At 31.3% G+C, this 18,417-nt stretch overlaps 2 protein-coding genes across 2 annotated transcripts; both read left to right on the forward strand.

Annotated features, from left to right (window-relative positions):
- The first annotated feature begins 3,030 nt into the window (after window positions 1-3,030).
- LOC112716395 (gibberellin-regulated protein 4) lies at window positions 3,031-6,072 on the forward strand. Its single transcript, XM_025768303.3, has 4 exons — window positions 3,031-3,233; window positions 3,325-3,369; window positions 4,474-4,507; window positions 5,610-6,072. Exons 1-4 carry the CDS (start codon window positions 3,165-3,167, stop codon window positions 5,789-5,791), a joined length of 330 nt encoding a protein of 109 aa, XP_025624088.1. The 5' UTR covers window positions 3,031-3,164; the 3' UTR covers window positions 5,792-6,072.
- A 1,550-nt stretch (window positions 6,073-7,622) lies between these two features.
- LOC112716394 (structural maintenance of chromosomes protein 4) lies at window positions 7,623-17,290 on the forward strand. Its single transcript, XM_025768302.3, has 27 exons — window positions 7,623-7,835; window positions 7,943-8,032; window positions 8,159-8,260; window positions 8,920-9,096; window positions 9,187-9,317; window positions 9,593-9,671; window positions 9,760-9,917; window positions 10,006-10,081; window positions 10,199-10,327; window positions 10,422-10,566; window positions 10,705-10,835; window positions 11,197-11,349; window positions 11,437-11,626; window positions 12,602-12,735; window positions 13,395-13,553; window positions 13,718-14,026; window positions 14,120-14,296; window positions 14,393-14,476; window positions 14,548-14,757; window positions 14,907-14,996; window positions 15,065-15,186; window positions 15,259-15,414; window positions 15,493-15,600; window positions 15,752-15,947; window positions 16,291-16,378; window positions 16,477-16,549; window positions 16,652-17,290. The coding sequence occupies exons 1-27, from the start codon at window positions 7,710-7,712 to the stop codon at window positions 16,770-16,772; spliced, it is 3,714 nt and encodes a 1,237-aa protein (XP_025624087.1). The 5' UTR covers window positions 7,623-7,709; the 3' UTR covers window positions 16,773-17,290.
- The last annotated feature ends 1,127 nt before the right edge of the window (window positions 17,291-18,417 follow it).

Consider the following 18,417-nt stretch of genomic DNA (forward strand, 5'->3'; position numbering starts at 1 on the left):
ATTAATGAGAAACCTTGTTTCGTTGTTTGCGTGGTTGGAGCTCGTTTATTAGGTAAGCTTCTTCTTCGTCATTTTCATCTTCTTCTTCACTCTATATTCATGAGAAAAGGGTTTTAGCTTTCTGAAGGAAAACAAAAGGGTCTAACTTTTTTAACAAAGGTCTTTCCGAAACCCAAATTGTGAAAGTTGGCTCCTTTGTGTGAGAAAGTTTCCTCTATTTTTTTATTAGTATATATATATATATATATATATTTTAAAAATGGTGATTTGTTGTGCTTTTCATTTAAACTGTTATGAACTATTTTAAAATGGATATTAAATATAATGAAAAAAAATTAAGCAAAAAGTCAAAATTTGAAGTAGATGCCGGTCCATATTCAGTTAGTAATTTTTTTGCACCAGAATTTACACACAGTTTGTGGACTTTTTTTTAATATTGTTAGTTAGCAATTTTTATTGATATTCCATGTCAGGTTGTCTATTTCTTTGCAAAATCTTTAATTATTGGGACCCTTTGTATTATTGACTGCCATGCTTTGTAGGGCGATTATGTGTGGTTGCATATGGTATGGCGAGATTGTGATACCATCATTGTTCATCTTGTTCATGAAATACCCTAACGGGACAACATATCTAATTCTAGTTCCTATTTCTTTGAACAATAAAACTGATCCTATAAAGTGGATTGATCATATGATTTCACCTATTTTTGTATATAGTTATATATATAGTAAAATATCACTGTGCTTGTATAGAATCCAGTGATGCAAAACAGAAATTAACTGCATCAATTTATTCAATGTTTGTGAATTTGTGTATGGTCTATACCATGATCTGAGTGTGGAGGACCTCACCGTGCAGACTGATCATACTTGACACTTCTTAATTTCAACAAAGCTACCTTTGGTTATGAGTGAGTCATGAGTACTTTCTTTCTGCTGCTTCTTCATTTCAACAAAGCTACCTTTCTATAACTCGTAGGTTCGGCTTTTATTATTATTAGCCCCCTTTTTGTTAATTTTAATTCTAATTTTCCTTTTTTTAATATAGTAATCAATAAATAATTATCCTAATCCATATAAGTGTTGTGGAAAACGAGTCCAATGCAGAGTCCAATACAGAGGATAAGAGGATAATTGCAGAATTGACGGCTAAGCTAGAAGAAGAGCGGGCAAAGAGACAGTCAATACATAAGGTCTTGGGATATGTAGTCCAACAGTTAGGAGGCAATTTGCCAGTTGAGATTGCTGAAGAGCTGGCTTTTGTGGGCGGTACACCGGACTCGTCATGCGCATGGCCATCTTCATCTAGCAATCACGATCCGCAACAAAAATTTGAATTTCAATTAATGGTCTTGGATACTTTTACGTTTAAGTAGGTTTAGTACGTTATGCTTATTTTATTCGACTTGAGCATTCTTAATTTATTTTGGATGATGTTACGATAATTTTGTTATATATGTTATGTTTGCATTCGTTTAATTTGGTTTGTTATGTTAATTGAGCTGTTTTACTTGGTTGCAATTTGTTTTAATTAGTTAAAACGTAAAAAAAATTAAAGTTTAAAAAATATTATTTGTCAAATAGACAAAATAATAGAAAATCTAAAATTTTAATGGAAAATTTGAATTTGGTTACGGTTTTGAAACCGCCGCAAAACTATAATATGTTTTTTTCCTGTTCGACATTTAGCGGCGGTTTGTAACCGCTGCAAATTGGACAATTGCAATTTTGTTAATAACCGCCGCCAAACCCAAATTGCATTTTGCGGCGGTTACTCCAGCGGTGGACTAAAACCGTCGCTATCCGTTTTACCGCGCCCTATCTTCCGGCGTTTCACGAAACTGCCGCGAAATATTTTACGGCGATTCAAAACTGTCGCAAACGGCTCCAGGAACCGCCGCTAAATAGCATTTTTGTTGTAGTTTCATTACATGAATATATTATATATTACATATTATAATATTATATATAATCCAAAACGCATCCAGTAACTAGGTAATTCTCAATAACAGCAATATAATTAATAAAAAATATAAGAAACCGATTTTTAATTAGTCAATAATTTGATATTAGTTATTTTTATTTTAAAATTTATAATTTAAAATTTAACATTTTTTATTTAGAATATAAAATTTACGATAAATAAAATATTTTTAACAAAATTGGTTAATGAAAAATATTAGAAAGCTATCAGAATTTATTATTTTTAATTAGCATTTAGCCATCAATTAAATTAAATATTTTTAGTTTATTTTTTTTAGTCTAGTAATTCAACAACATATTTTATCTTATAATTTTAAATATTATTGATCATTAACTGATAACTAAAAATAATAAATTCTGATGACTATTTAATATTTATCTTAGTTAATATTGAATAAAAGAATCAATTCACTAGCATACTCATAATTAGTTACTAATTAGCCATTTTGGCCATATTTAATTTGTTAGTCGCTTATTATTAATATATTGAAGAATAGGTTTGGATAATAATCCGTATTACGGACCGTGCGATGGCATCTTTTAAATATGCTTTGCGTCACCGTCTTGTGAAGCATTAATGCATGCACATGTCTCGTATGTTCAATTCTTGGTATCATTGACATATTCTACAATATTCACACTCAATCAAAATAAATTGAAATTGCTGATGATCTGATATGCTTTATGACCCAATTCAAAAAGAGAATGTGAACACAACTTGAACTTTGACTTCTGATCACCAAGTAAAGAGAATGGTTACTAGACACACAGTTTGTGTATTTGTACAACAAACTACATTTGGTATGATTTTTTTCCTTTTCCAATTGGGCATAAAAAATTGAATCAATTCAGTAAATATTCCTATAACTCAAATTAACAAATTTGTCACACGAACTTAGTGTGATTTTGCATAAAAAGTGTGATGGATGAGTTGTATTTTTTTTTTTTAATGTTTGGATGAGCCAGAAATAAATCTGGCACCTAATAATATGGAATGATACCCCCACCTAAAGTTCTATAAAAGCCCCCACACTCTCTTTATGTCATATATACCACCATCATAATAACTCATCACTGCCCCCTCTCTCTCTATCTCTTTATAGTGCCTTTTGGTTCTTTCATTTATAATATAAGCAAAATTTGGCTAAGTGTAGGGGAGATCTAAGAGAGGGGGTAACAATGGCCAAGTCTAAGTTCCTTGCTGTTTTGATCTTGGCCCTCATTGCCATTTCCATGCTTCAAACTGTGGTAACTAGTTGTGAATTATTATGGTAGTCTTTTGATTGAAAGTAGAAAACACAATGGATTCTCTCTAACATGTTCTTGTTTGATTTTTAAGGTTATGGCATCTCATGGGCATGGAGGACACCATTACAATGACCAGGTATGTAATGTATAACCAAATGTCTCTTCTCTCTCTTCCACACATGCATTGTTTCTATCTCTCTTGGTGGGGTGGTCAAAAACCCAAGAATTAAGACAGGGGTAGCTACTAATACAAGTTGGTACAGAAGAATGAGAGTCTGTGTTTATTTTTTGGAAGATGAGAATGAAACTTATTTATATGAAGATGTTGTTTATTTAGGTAAAAATTCAGATGCAGTTAAATTAATGTGAAGTTGATAGTTTAAAGTCGTTAGATGATAATTTAGTCAAATCTATCAAATTATTAACGACTCAAAACTATCAATTTCACATGAAGTTAACTACACTTGAGTTTCACCGTTCACTCTATATCTCAACAATACTACTTAAAGAATTAGTTATTAGACTTTGAGGAACTAGAAAAAAAAGAGTAACTAGTTATTTCACATGACAGGTATTTTGGTGCAAACCGAAAAAATAAAAAAAGAGTAACTAGTTTGTCATGATACATACATTTTAATTTAATTTTAATTTTATTTTTATTCTTTTTATATCTACCTAAGGCAATGTTTGTGTTTTGAGGAATAGAAACACAAAAATGGTTCCTTTTCTCTTGTTTGGAATTGAAAATTATAGACGAGAGTGTAAGGAGAAAAAAAGTATAATAGAAGAAAGTTAATTAACTAGAAAAAAATTAGGAAAAATCAAGAAAGATAGATAATTTCATTAAAATCTTTTTAAAAAGGAATATATTCATTACTAATTGAATGCCTCCTGACTCTATTATTATTATCTTATTTATAGTAAATTCTACTTTTTAATGAGTATTTTTTAATTGGATTATAGACTTATTTTTACTCCTAATAGATAATCAATAAACAGTGTGTATTTTTTACGCAACCAAATGAGATGCATTTTTTTTCTTTTAAGAAAAATGTCTCAACACATCATAATGTATGTCGAGAAAAATATATCAAAATAAATAAATAAACAGAGCAAATAACATGTACCCAATATTTTTTTTTTCTTTTTCTCCCTTTCAACTATTTTGAATATAATTAATAATTAATAATGCCAAATGATTTCTGACTTCGATCTGCTTCTCAAATGTGGTTTTTCTCAGAGGAAATATGGACCTGGCAGTCTCAAGAGCTACCGTAAGTAATGTTTTTCTTTGTTTTATTAATTACATCATTAATGCTTAACGCATAGAATATCTATTTGTTTTTTGATTGAGATCCATTTCTTTTTGTTATCTATAACTTATGACCGTTTTTTTAATGAAATGTTATTTTTTGTAAAAAAAAGAATCAAAATTTATTCAAAAATATTTTTAAATAATTTATTTACATAATTAATTTGAGTTGGTTAAGTAGTCAATTCATTTATCCACTTAAACATATATTTAAAGTTCGAATTTTATTTGTGCTTACAATAATTTATTAGTCAACAACAAATTCTTAAATAAAATTTTAATTTATAATAATTAATTTTTAATCTATCAGATTATGAAATATCATAGCCAACAAAAAAAAATTTGTTTACATTATCTCTTTTATAAAAATATTATTGGACTGATTACCGTCTAGTTTGCCGTTAAAGTTGCATCTTTTGAGTTTATGAATGGTAGTGTTTGGTGGAGAGGTATTGACGAAAAGATTGAGATTGAGAGATAGAGACAAAGATTGAAATAAGAATAAAAAAAAATTCTAATTTAATCTGTACAAAAGGTAAAATTGAAATTAATTAATTAAAATGAAGGTATTTTAGGTATAAAATGTTATTAAAGTTTTAGTTTCTATCTCTAAAAATTTTAGCCTACTAAAATACTAAAATTTTAGGAACAGAGACAAAAACTTTAATAACAGTTTCTAAACCAACAAATATAATACTAAAATCCAGTCTCTCAATCTCTGTCTCAATGTCTCACAACGAATACTAGCTTAAAAGACGTTTATATATTATTAATCTTTTAAAATTTTGAATTTTTAAAAGAGATATTTTTATTTTAAACACCTTAACAATTACCTTAACAAATTCAGCCAATAATTACATGAAAAACGATTCTTAAATTTATTAACATAAAAAATCTTATTGCAATATTAACAAATTTAAAGTTGATTCAAATTTTTAATACAACTATTATTATAAAATCTTTAATTTTTTTTATATATCGAATGACCTTAATAAGAGTTACTAAGAATACTTGTTGGCAAGAAGCATTTAGTTAACCTGTGTTGAAATATGTGATATGACCAGAATGCCCATCAAAATGTTCAACAAGGTGCAGTAGGACCCAATACCACAAGCCGTGCATGTTTTTTTGTCAGAAGTGCTGTAACAAGTGCCTCTGTGTTCCCCCGGGGTATTATGGGAACAAAGCTGTCTGCCCCTGCTACAACAACTGGAAGACCAAGGAAGGAGGACCAAAATGCCCTTGATTAATTAGTTAATTAAACAGAGAGAAATTAAAAATTGAAAACCTTGTAAACAATAATTCTGAAAAAAAAATCGTTAAAAATAAGAAATGAATATTTAATATTGGATTTGTAATTTTATGTGTATGTGTTTAATTATCTTGATTCCAAGATAATTAGATCGTCAGATTTTTTTATTAGTTTTTATTTTTAAAAAATATGATGCAATAATTTTAATTTATTTACTTCTGTTTCCTTCTTTATGGTCTAACTAAATAGATGATGCCATTTGCTTTTCTTGGTTCTATACTTCTATGGCTCTCATGTATTATTTTATATAATGTGTTGGTGTATTAGGGTCGGTGTATTAATTGAGGATGTGCCTTTATCTGTGGGCTCCTTTATTTGCATGCTACTCATTGTTGTTAAGTTTTAGAAAATTTTAATAAATTAAAAAATTGAATGTTATAATTATTTTTTAAAAAATATTTTGTTTATTAATTTTAAATATTAATTAAAAATAAATCAATTTCTAATATTTTAATTCGAAAATACATAGTTCTCTGACTAATTAAAATTATAAAAAAGATCAATGACTTTTTAAAATATGAGATATTTAAGTCCTTCTGCTTAAAATATATAAAAACAAATCGATCTCTTTAAAAAATTTAGATATCTCATATTTTAAAAAGTGATTGATATTTTTGTATTTTTTATTAATAGATGATTTATTTATCTTCGAGATAAGAAGTTAGAAACCTATTTATCATTTACTTTCTAATATATATGAACATATTTTGAAGACTGATAGATTGAGGAAAATATTGAAAATTTTTATTATTTATAGGTGAAATTTGAAATATTCTATTTTCAGTAATTATTTTTTTTTAAACAAATTATTGAAATTTAAGATGCTTTAAATTAATATCCAAACACAATATGTTGTCCTTAAAAATTTAAGAGAGTCTAAAAAAAAAATACAGTTTCTTTGTTAAATACTCCATCCAAATATACTATCACTTTTTTCTGCTTTTCAAAGAGAGGTTAATATGGTGTTGAATGTTGATGTAGGTTGTTTACGGAACTTCTCTAGTGCTTTGTATTTTTTTTTTCTTGTTGGAAATTGTTAGCCAAACAAGTTAATTCATTTTTTTGACAAATTACAACCCTATGTCCTGAGTTATAGCTTTTAATCGGAATATTTTTAGACTTTTTAGTTATTCTTCAAATAAATTTGTATATAAAAATAGTAAAATTAATCAATTATTAATAAATAATAATATTAGTTATAATTATTCAATCTATGAAATATTGTTGAATAATTCGAACTTATTTCTAATGTAATCAAGGGTTGAAACTTTGAAGTTTGAAGTACACTTTAGAAGTTTGGACATAATGTCAAAGTTTATATAATGAAAAATATCTAAAATTTAATATTTGTATTTTAATTTTTTTAATTTAAAATAAAAAATATAAAATTTTTAAATTTAACTGCTCTCGATTATTAACTTTACGTGAAATTAACTATACTTTAGTTTTCACCTACAAAAATATTATAAATATTAAAATTTAGATGTCAAATCAACTATTTGTCTAAGGATACGTCTAAACCAAAAGTTGGTTGTGGTCAGAAGGCGGGATTCGAATCCCAACACTTACTTAAACAAACGAGTGAGCTAACCACTTGACCAACCAAGTTGGTTACTTACAATGCGTTTTAACTTTTTCTTTGGGATGGTGGACAAGGCTAATCATCAAAAGGCCCATCAATAAGGCCCATTAAAAATTTGAATAGCCCAACAACATTCATTTCCGCGCCAATTCTGCCAACAAATTTTGAAAATCCCAAATAGCCAGAGGCTCCAAAATCTTTTTCATTTTCAGACAATTTCGGAGATCAAGAACTCGGAAAGCGCTTCCGAGTTGACTCGGACTGAGCATAATGGAGCAGCACGACGAGTCACCGGCGGCGGGAGGGTCGATTCGGCCGAGGCTCTTCATCAAGGAAATGGTGATGCGGAACTTCAAGTCCTACGCTGGAGAACAACGCGTTGGTCCTTTCCACAAGGTTAGGGTTTTTCCTTTTCTTTTTCCCCTTGCTTTTGATTTTAGTTACTTCGGTTGCTCTGAAAATTGAGTGTGCTACTCTGCTAAACGGTTTGTTTTGGAGCTAAGAGCTTCACGGCGGTGGTTGGACCCAACGGGAGCGGGAAGAGCAACGTCATTGACGCAATGCTGTTCGTCTTTGGGAAGCGAGCGAAGCAGGTGATATTTCTGGATTGTTTTCCCGAGTGTTTTTGTTTGTGCTGATTAACTCAATTTCCTTCTTTTGTCCTTTGTTTTTTTTTTTTAAATTTTATTATTATTTTGTCTTGGTCGTTGTGCTTGCAGATGCGTTTGAACAAAGTATCTGAGCTTATTCATAATTCAACCAATCACCAGAATTTGGACAGTGCAGGGGTTTCTGTTCATTTCCAGGAGATTGTTGATTTGGTAAAATTCTCTTATGCTAGATATATTTATATTCATATTTATTATATTTAATATGCTAAGTTAGTCATTGGATTAGTTTATCTTGTGTTTAAAACAATGAATGATAAAAAAATATATTATTGCTGGAGTTTTTGAGGGGATTTTTTCCCCACTACAATTTAAGCTAAAGTAAGCCCTCTCACTCAGAAGATTAGTGTGTTTGGATTTCAATATGCACACCATATCATGTTGGCATGGATAGTAGAATGGAAATTGAATTTCAATTCATTTTAATACGCTTAGTAAAATCCTTTTGAGTTATTTTTCAATATAATTTTTAGTCTCAAATAGTGATTTGTGCAGAAGTTGGAAAAAATTGCCAATTGAATTCTGGTGCTGGTTCTGTTTCCAAAGGCTGAGATACTAACTGATACACAATAGTCCTGTACTTTTTCTTGCTTAATTTGGTTCTCATATTTCTTATTTTTGAATGGTTCCTTGCGGTATGCTCTAGAGCTAATTTTCAGTTTACCATCATGATACACTGACTGGCTACTTTTCAGAGTGCTCTGTGTGTGCGTGTTTTCTTTTTTTTTTCCCCTTTTTTTCGTCTCTTTTTCATCACATCCATCCTGTCTTTGCTTAAAATAGAACTAGTTATCACTTGTTGCAACTTGCAGGATGATGGAACGTATGAGGCTGTTCCTGGAAGTGATTTTGTGATTACCAGGGTTGCTTTCCGTGATAACTCCTCGAAGTATTATATTAATGACAGGACCAGTAACTTCACTGAAGTTACCAAGAAGCTTAAAGGAAAAGGTGTTGACCTTGACAATAATAGATTTCTAATCCTTCAGGTTTGCATCTGTTGCATGATGTTTTTTATGATTTTATGTTTTTTTTTTATGAGGTCTTATACGTCTTCATATTTGATCTGTTTCTTTTAGGGTGAAGTTGAGCAGATATCACTTATGAAACCAAAAGCTCAAGGACCTCACGATGAAGGTTTTTTAGAATATCTGGAAGACATCATTGGAACAAACAAATATGTTGAAAAGATTGATGAGTCGTATAAACAGTGAGCACCTTTTATCCATTTCAATACAAAAAGATTAAGAACGCATTTTTCTTTTTAAATATCTATATTTGTTGTTCTTTTTGCCTGATTGAATTTCCTTTGATTAGCTATAATTAAACATAATGGTTCATTTATTGTAACAAGTAACAGTTCTTTCTGTGTACTACTTCTGTCTGTAGGATAACTTCATATTTTTTTGGTGATTTTGAAAACTAATTAAGTTTCAAGTTTAACATGGAATTCCTAATTTCTGCAATCTTTGGTTGTTGATAAAGATTAGAAACTCTGAACGAGAAACGATCTGGAGTGGTTCAAATGGTTAAGCTTTCTGAGAAAGAAAGAGATGGCTTGGAGGCATGTATATTTGTGGTTTTTTTTTAATTTAATCTTTTTGGGGCAACATTTTACATTTGACAGACACCTAAGAGTTCCTTTGTAACAGGATGTGAAAAATGAAGCTGAAGCATACATGCTGAAGGAGTTATCTTTGCTGAAATGGCAAGAGAAAGCTACAAAGTTGGCCCTTGATGATACTGGTGCAAAAATGGATGAGAAACATGAGATAATTTCTAGCCTAGAAGAAAGTCTCAAGGCAGAAAGGTAAATTTTGATCTAAATTGGTAATTTTGTCACAGCCAATGCATTGTTATGCCTGTCTCATGAAGAACTTGGTGATATCTTACTCTAGGGATAAAATCCAAGAGAGCAAACAAACTTTGGAGGAGATAGAAGCCAAGCACAACAAGCATTTAAAAAGACAAGAGGTTTGCAGGACATGGGTCTAGGAGTTGATATCTGTTTGCTTTAAGGGCATTTTATGCTCAATGTATAGCTCATCATGCAGTAACCTAGTAAAATGTTTCTTGATTTCCATTGTGCAGGAGCTAGATAGTGATATGAGGAAGTGCAAGGAGGAGTTCAAAGAATTTGAGAGACAAGATGTCAAGTTTCAGGAAGATTTCAAGCATGTGAGCCAGAAAATAAAGAAGCTGGAGGATAAAGTTGAAAAAGTGAGGGGAATTCGCCATAGTTTGTACTTTATAACTATATGTTAGCTGAAAGTATTCCTAAATAATACACCTCATCCATTCATTCTTATTTCAGGATTCTTCAAAACATGACTCCCTTGTAAAGGAGGGTGAGAACTCAATGGATCTGATACCAAAACTTGAGGACAATATCCCAAAACTGCAACAATTGTTGCTTGATGAGGAGAAGATCTTAGAAGAGATAATTGATTGCTCCAAAGGTGTAACCTTGTTTGCTTCTTCAAAGGAGCTGATATTCTATGTGCATATTTGTGGGCCTTGACCTAGTTACTAGAATACTAGCATCTATTTTCCCTTTGGTTCGACTTTTAAATTGATTGTTTCTTATTGATAAACAGTTGAAACTGAGAAGTTCCGCTCTGAGCTTGCTAAAATTCGTGCCGAGCTTGAACCATGGGAAAAAGATTTGATCGAGCACAAGGGGAAACTTGATGTTGCATCTACTGAGACTAAGCTTCTAAATGAAAAGGTAAGAATGACATATTTCATTGTTCACAGAAATGAAGAAAATACTTTAGTTTATCTCCATTATGTCTTAGAATATCAATGGATATCTACTAGGGTTAGTTTTTTATATATACTATTATTCTAATATTATTTCTTTATTTGGTTAGGATTTCTCTTTTTTTATAAATAGGATTAATGTCGTGTCTCTTGTGACACAACAATATAATCATATCAGTATATTTTTTCATAATAGGAGGCAGTTATGTTTTTTTTTTTTTTTGTGCTTTGTTACCTGCTGCCATACTCATGTTGGCAAAACTAGAACTGTTCAAATCTTCCTCTAATAGAATTTAGGATGAAAGTTATTTTGAATATTTTTTCAGCATGAAGCTTCTCATAAAGCTTTTAAGGAAGCTCAAAGTCAGATGAAAATCATATCAGAAACAATTGAATCAAAAACTGCCAGCATTTCTCAAATTATGGGTGATATAGAAAAGAGAAAGCGTGACGCAGTGGAAGCACACCAAGTGGAAGAAGTGAGGATCTTTTATCTTTATTTATTATTCTTGCTCTTTGAAAATGTTACCCCTAAGCATGCATTTATCGGAGTGGTCTTCTCCCAGGAATGTATTAAAGAACAAGATGCGTTGATACCTCTAGAGCAAGCTGCCAGACAAAAGGTTGCAGAGCTGAAGTCTGTAATGGATTCTGAGAAAAGTCAGGGATCAGTTCTAAAGGAAATCTTGAAAGCTAAGGAAACCAAGAAAATAGAGGGAATATATGGACGCATGGGTGATTTAGGGGCTATTGATGGTGAGGTTTTTATAAAGCTGTTTTTAAGCTTCATGAGTTTTCCAAATATGCATTTTTTTTATGTTTAACTGTTGGAAACCTGTTTTGGATGATACTGCTTGTATTTAATTTCATGTTTTAAATTTTGTAGTTATTTTATGAGTTTTTCAAGAAAAGATATATCTTTTTATGTAATCAAAACTCAATGATTATGCTTCTTGTTTGAGGCATTAGTATTGTGGAAATGCTAAACCACTGGTTAGAAACTAGACTTTATCTTCATCCAACTGATCATTTGGTTCTTACTTGATAGTGTCACTCATGGAAGAGGTGAATTCTGTTCTCCTAAACTCATCCATACATAATTAATCATAATCTGGACTGCATAACCATACATGGATAGTCAGGATTATAAACTGTTAAGTGTTTAAAAGTTATATGATCACTTTAAAAAGTGATGTAGCTTTATGTTCTGATATTGACTGTTAGTGTAAGATTCAACAGGGGCCAAACTTGCTCCTCTAATGCCTATATAAAACCATTTTATCCAGTTAATCCTCTCCTTACTGCATCTATGTATTTGCTGTATTCAATATTTGACCTTAAGGTATAGAGCAGAAAAAGAATCAACATCAGACCTAAAATCCATCTCATGATTTCTCCCAGTATGACATCAATTCACAGAAGCACTATTTTCAGCATTATATCCTATTGTTAGATGGCCTTCGGCGTAAGCCTTGATCCATGGCCAAGGAGTTGGCAAGAAAGTTAATAGCATAGTTACCCTATTCTAAGTTTATTTTTGTTAGTTTACATTGTTCCATTTTTCTATATGTTGATACTGTGGTTTATTATTAGAATGATACTTGATCATGAAATTTTATTTTCTTTTTTCTACCCTGCAATCTGGTGAATGGTGATTTCGATACCACTCTATGTTTTGTTTGTATGCCCAGTATGCCAATATTTTTACTTCTTTGTCTTCCATGATTGCAGCAAAGTATGATATTGCAGTATCAACAGCGTGTGCTGGTCTTGATTATATTGTAGTGGAAACAACAAATGCAGCTCAAGCATGTGTTGAGCTGCTTCGTCGAGAGAATCTTGGTGTTGCTACGTTCATGATATTGGTAATTTTTAACTATCATTACGTCTTTGAATGATCATTCTTAATGTTTAGGATAGCATGAATAGATTTGTTTTACCATAGCCTCCCTTGGATTTGTATAAACTTGAGTGGACTCATTGCCTAGATGCTGGTTTTAGGTTTGTACATTTCCAGTCTCAGCTTCTAGTTCCTTTAAGAGTTTCTGCTGATTATATATTAGCATCTCCATTAAATACTAAAATTAATATTTCAAGTACTTTGTTTTAAGTGTGAAGATTCCGTTGTTGAAGGAGACATTTGATTGACGTATTCAGTCATCTTGTTCTTTGGATTCTGAACTGGTTCAACTGGAACTTATTATTAAACCATTCCTGTTTTTGGCAAAAGCCATTGTACTATAGCCATTTATGTACTTCAATTAGATAGCGTGTGATTTTTGTGTAGTCCAACTTCATCTTTGGAGGTTTTAATGTAGTTGAAAGCCTTTTATGTGTTTTGAAGAATCTAATGGCCATGCGCTTACACCACGTAAGGGATTGAAAGCATGACAGCTTCTTAACGTTGAGTTCTGTATACACACTGTTATGAATGATGTGTGTATTATTTTGGTATATTGATAGCACATGGAAGTGAAGTTAATTTGATAATTATGACTGACAATTTTTTTCTTTATGTAATCAGGAGAAGCAAGTTGACCTTCTTCCAATGTTAAAAAAGAAAGTTAGCACCCCAGAGGGGGTCCCGCGCCTTTTTGATTTAGTAAAAGTACATGATGAAAGAATGAAGCTTGCTTTCTTTGCTGCCCTGAGAAATACGGTTGTTGCTAAGGATCTAGACCAGGTCAATTACACTTCTCTAGCAGAAAACTTGGCTTTTTATGTTAATAAGGGCTTACTGTAATACAAATTTGCCGAATAAAATATAGAAACTTTGGACAATATAATCAACATTTTTTCATATCAGTGAAGGTAGCATTTAAGTATTTTCCCTCTTGAAAATTTTAGGCAACACGTATAGCATACGGTGGCAACCATGAGTTTCGACGAGTCGTTACTCTTGATGGTGCACTTTTTGAAAAATCAGGAACAATGAGTGGTGGGGGAAGTAAACCCCGTGGGGGGAAGATGGGGACATCTATTCGAGCTACCAGTGTGTCTACAGAAGCGGTTGCAAATGCTGAAAAGGAGTTATCTGGATTAGCTAATAAATTGAATGACATTCGCGAAAGAATAGCAGATGCTGTGAGACGATATCAAGCCTCTGAAAAAGCTATTGGTTCTTTGGAAATGGAGTTGGCTAAAAGCCAGAAGGAGGTAATCCATAGTTCTGAATCTGAAAAGATACTTTTCTTGGAGTTGTTGGTGTAGGGCCTTGAGGTTTTATGCTTTTCTACCATCATTCTGCAGGTTGATAGTTTGACATCACAACATAAATACATTGAAAAGCAACTTGATTCCCTTGAGGCTGCATCAAATCCGCAGCAAGATGAGCTTGATAGACTGGAAGAGTTGAAGAAGATTATTTCTGCAGAAGAAAGGGAGGTTAACAGACTTATTGATGGGTCTAAACAACTAAAGAGAAAGGTTGGTGATTTCGTTATAAGTGAGGGTTACCTAGGATGTTGAATAAACCTTATGCCTTTAATTAACTTAACATGGTTGGCTCAATTTTCTCTTCAGGCTGCAGAGCTACAGAAAAATATAGAAAATGCTGGTGGGGAGAAACTAAAATCTCAGAAGTCAAAGGTCCAGAAAATTCAGTCTGTAAGCAACTTGTATACCCAGAACTGTTCAGTTGATTTGATTTTGTGTCTACTAATGGTTCCTATTGGCAGGATATCGATAAGAACCAATCAGAGATTAACCGCCACAAGGTACAAATAGAGACGGGACAAAAGATGATGAAAAAGTTGATTAAGGGAATTGAGGAGTCAAAGAAGGAGGTAGAACGCCTTACTGGAGAAAAAGAAAAGTTGAAGTCCAAGTTTAAAGAAATTGAACAGAAAGCATTTGGTGCTCAAGAAAGTTATAAGAAAATAGAAGAGGTTTGTTTTCTTGTCTTGCACTATATTATGTAAAACTTGTGCGTGGACAGTGATATCCATTAAATCGTAGTGCTTTTTATATATGTTTTTCTAAATGTATATAAGTTTTGGTTGTTATTGTGTTGTATTTGATTTTTTCCCCTATGCAGCTGATGTACAAACATAAGGTTGTCTTGGATGAAGCAAAGGCAGAGTACGAAAAGATGAAAAAAGCGGTGGATGTATTGCGGGCATCTGAGGTACCTCTAGTATCTTTTCAAGGTTACTTAATATTCGAAGTTTTCTCATGGCAGTAAATAATTTTTAGGTTGATGCTGATTTCAAACTAAAAGATATGAAGAAAGCATGCAAAGAATTGGAAATGAGGGGGAAGGGTTACAAGAAAAGACTTGATGAGTTGCAAACTACTATTAGCAAGCATCTTGAGCAGTAAGTCATTAGCTATTCGAATTTGGGTATCTTTCATCTTGACATTCTTATAAGATTGTACAATTGTTGCAGAATCCAAGTTGATTTAGTAGATCCCGAAAAGCTACAGGCTACATTGGCTGATGATAATCTTAATGCGGCTTGTGACCTTAAAAAGGCCCTTGAAATGGTTGGATTGCTTGAAGCACAGTTGAAGGAGATGAATCCAAATCTTGATTCAATTGCAGAGTATAAGTTTTTAAAATTTGTTATCCTAGTTATCTTTCATTTTGATGTTTCCTAATGAATTTTCTTTTTGACTGTAAGGTACCGGAAGAAGGTACAACTGTACAATGAGCGAGTTGAAGAACTTAATGCAGTCACCCAGGAGCGGGATGATATAAAGAAGCAATATGATGAGTGGAGAAAGAAGAGGTGTGCATATTTTTTTTGTTACCATGATCTAATTTATATATAATATGGCCCAAGTAGATTAGGTACCTGACTTAATTGGACTTGGTGGTTGGTTTAATTTAATTGATGAGTGTTGCTTTGACAAAAATATTACCTGAATGTGTTCTTTCAGATTAGATGAGTTTATGGAAGGATTTAATGCCATATCTTTAAAGTTAAAGGAAATGTACCAGATGATTACACTAGGAGGTGATGCAGAACTTGAGCTGGTGGATTCTTTGGATCCTTTTTCTGAAGGTGTTGTGTTCAGTGTTAGACCGCCAAAGAAAAGCTGGAAAAATATTGCTAATCTATCGGGTGGAGAAAAGGTTCTCTCTCTTTTTGCTGTCTTTTCCTTTTCTATTTGGCCTCAATTTATGTAAAGAAAAATCATTTTGTTTAAGCAAGTATTCTATGTTCTCGGTGACTATTGGTTTAATCCTAGTAATCATTAACAAAAGTACCTTCATTACAATGTTCTAAAAGCCAAACTAATCAGTTGAACTTGAACCGTTCGCTTGTGAGCTGTAATTAATATTTTCAATTAAAAAATTTTCTTATTAAATTATAATAACTTGTTTAATTTCCATGTTAGTTGTCATAATATTGTTCATGGATACGAATCTTTTTCCTGTTAAAGTTGATCTAGATTTTTTTATCGCCATTTTGCAGACTCTTAGCTCATTGGCACTTGTATTTGCCCTTCATCATTACAAGCCCACCCCCCTCTATGTAATGGATGAAATTGATGCTGCCCTGGGTAAATGCTAATTTTTATAAAAGCAAAATCTCTTTTGATTCCAAGTCCTATGTCGTTTTGCGGTGTACTGAATCCCGTATTGTTATATGATTTCGCAGACTTCAAGAATGTATCTATTGTTGGGCATTATGTAAAGGATAGGACCAAGGATGCTCAGTTCGTGATCATTAGGTACGTTTGGCAGTGATAGTTCTAGAATATGTTCATACCTGTGCTAGTATCATTCTCAGATATGCATTTGACTAATCCAAACATTGTGTTTTCTTCCTGCAGCCTCAGGAATAATATGTTTGAATTGGCCGATAGACTAGTTGGGATTTATAAGACTGATAATTGCACGAAGAGCATTACGATTGATCCAGCGAGTTTTGTTGTATGCCAAAAGGCTGCTTAAAAGGTTTGAGGTTGCTGCTGCTGTTAAAATTAACTATTTGTTTATAGTTTGAACGGATGCATAGGACATGAAAAATATTTGTATGTAGTTTTGTTTGTTGTATCAGCTTGTCTTCCCCTAAATTAATGTTCTTATTGATTTATATGGAAGGCTTGAATCCAAATATGACATGTATATAATATCTGTCACCCAAATTGGTTTTAGTTTAAAGTTAGACTCTCAGCTTCAGTGCAGTATTAATGGCAGAAAATCAAGAGTGAAATCTAGGAAATGCTTTGGCACTCTCCTTTGCTATCCTTTCTGCAAACTTGTTGCCTTCCCTGTGTAGTTGTGACAAAATTTGACCCACAAACTCCTCTTCTCAATCTGGTGATATTGCTACTCTTAAACAGAGCTAAGATCATTGATTAGAAAATTTTGTCTACTTTCAATGATTGGGATGTATAATATGCACTACTTGAATCTTGACAAAGCAATATTGATTAGTAATGATAAGTACGTCAATATATTTTTATTGAGGATTGTTATTTGAGCACTTTGTACCTTATTTATTTGTACACGTATGAAACATATAAATTTAATATTATTTTCTGTTACATCAATATTTCTAATAATTCATCATGAAAAACGTGATTAGAACTTTAATAAATGACATTCTATTTATTTTTATGATAATATCAAGAACAGATAAAATCTCTCTAGTTGATTTAACTTTAAAAAATAGTATCCGGAAGATTCTCGATTTAGATTTATAATTGTCATCTAAAGGGCTTTTAAAAAAATTTAATTATTAAGAAGGATATTTAATATTATAATTATTAAAAAGAATAAATTTTTTATAATATTTATAATATTTTAAAAAAATAACCAAATATTTTTATAAAAAAAATATTTTTAATTATTTTTTATTTATTTTTTATAATTTTATATTAATAGTTTTTATCTTTTTTAAATTTTAGTAATTTTTATTAATTATTTATTTATTTTTATTTGTTTTTTTATTTTTGTTTTCATTTTTTTATTATTTCTGGTACCACTTTGGTATATGATGTAAACCATAATGTTTCATAAGAATGCTCCATTATGTGGCGTCGACGGCTGGAAAGTCTTAGAATTCTTCAAACTTTAATATCATTTATATTAAATTATTAAAAAATAAATATTTAAATGCTGAAGTGTATTTTAATTTGTGTGAGTATGATCGAAAGAGTTTGTTTTTTTTTTTTTAATCAAAGTCTTCTATATGTCTAATAGGACTAAATCACAACTCTTTCGATGGACAACGAAATACAAAGACGACTTGAATCTGTTGGGGATCAAAATTTTGAAGTCATTATTTATATTTGAGTGTGAGACCCATTAAATCCTAAAATAAAAATAAAATAGTATTTTTAGTTTTATTCTTATTTAATTCCAAATCAAAAGTAATAATGACTTATTTAATTCACAGCTTATAAATTCTATACGCGCATCTGAATGCTATTTTTTATTATTTTAACAATTTGGTCCGTCTCATATATCAATTATGAAATTACTGCAGCTTTTTTTAAATTAGTGTCGTGACAAAACCACTATGATTACCATACTAATATACTCAACGACGTAAATCAAATTTAGATGAAAAGAATTCAAAAATTACATACGA

The sequence above is a fragment of the Arachis hypogaea genome, chromosome 10 (genome assembly GCF_003086295.3).
Source record: "Arachis hypogaea cultivar Tifrunner chromosome 10, arahy.Tifrunner.gnm2.J5K5, whole genome shotgun sequence".
In the NCBI taxonomy this organism is placed as follows: Eukaryota; Viridiplantae; Streptophyta; class Magnoliopsida; order Fabales; family Fabaceae; genus Arachis; species Arachis hypogaea.

Coding starts and splice junctions, on each gene's coding strand:
- LOC112716395 (XM_025768303.3), top strand. CDS start 3,165: ATGGCCAAGTCTAAGTTCCTTGCTGTTTTGATCTTGGCCCTCATTGCC. Junction 3,234..3,324: donor TTTCCATGCTTCAAACTGTG/GTAACTAGTTGT, acceptor TTGATTTTTAAG/GTTATGGCATCTCATGGGCA. Junction 3,370..4,473: donor GACACCATTACAATGACCAG/GTATGTAATGTA, acceptor GGTTTTTCTCAG/AGGAAATATGGACCTGGCAG.
- LOC112716394 (XM_025768302.3), top strand. CDS start 7,710: ATGGAGCAGCACGACGAGTCACCGGCGGCGGGAGGGTCGATTCGGCCG. Junction 9,918..10,005: donor GAAAGTCTCAAGGCAGAAAG/GTAAATTTTGAT, acceptor ATCTTACTCTAG/GGATAAAATCCAAGAGAGCA. Junction 14,027..14,119: donor TGGCTAAAAGCCAGAAGGAG/GTAATCCATAGT, acceptor ATCATTCTGCAG/GTTGATAGTTTGACATCACA.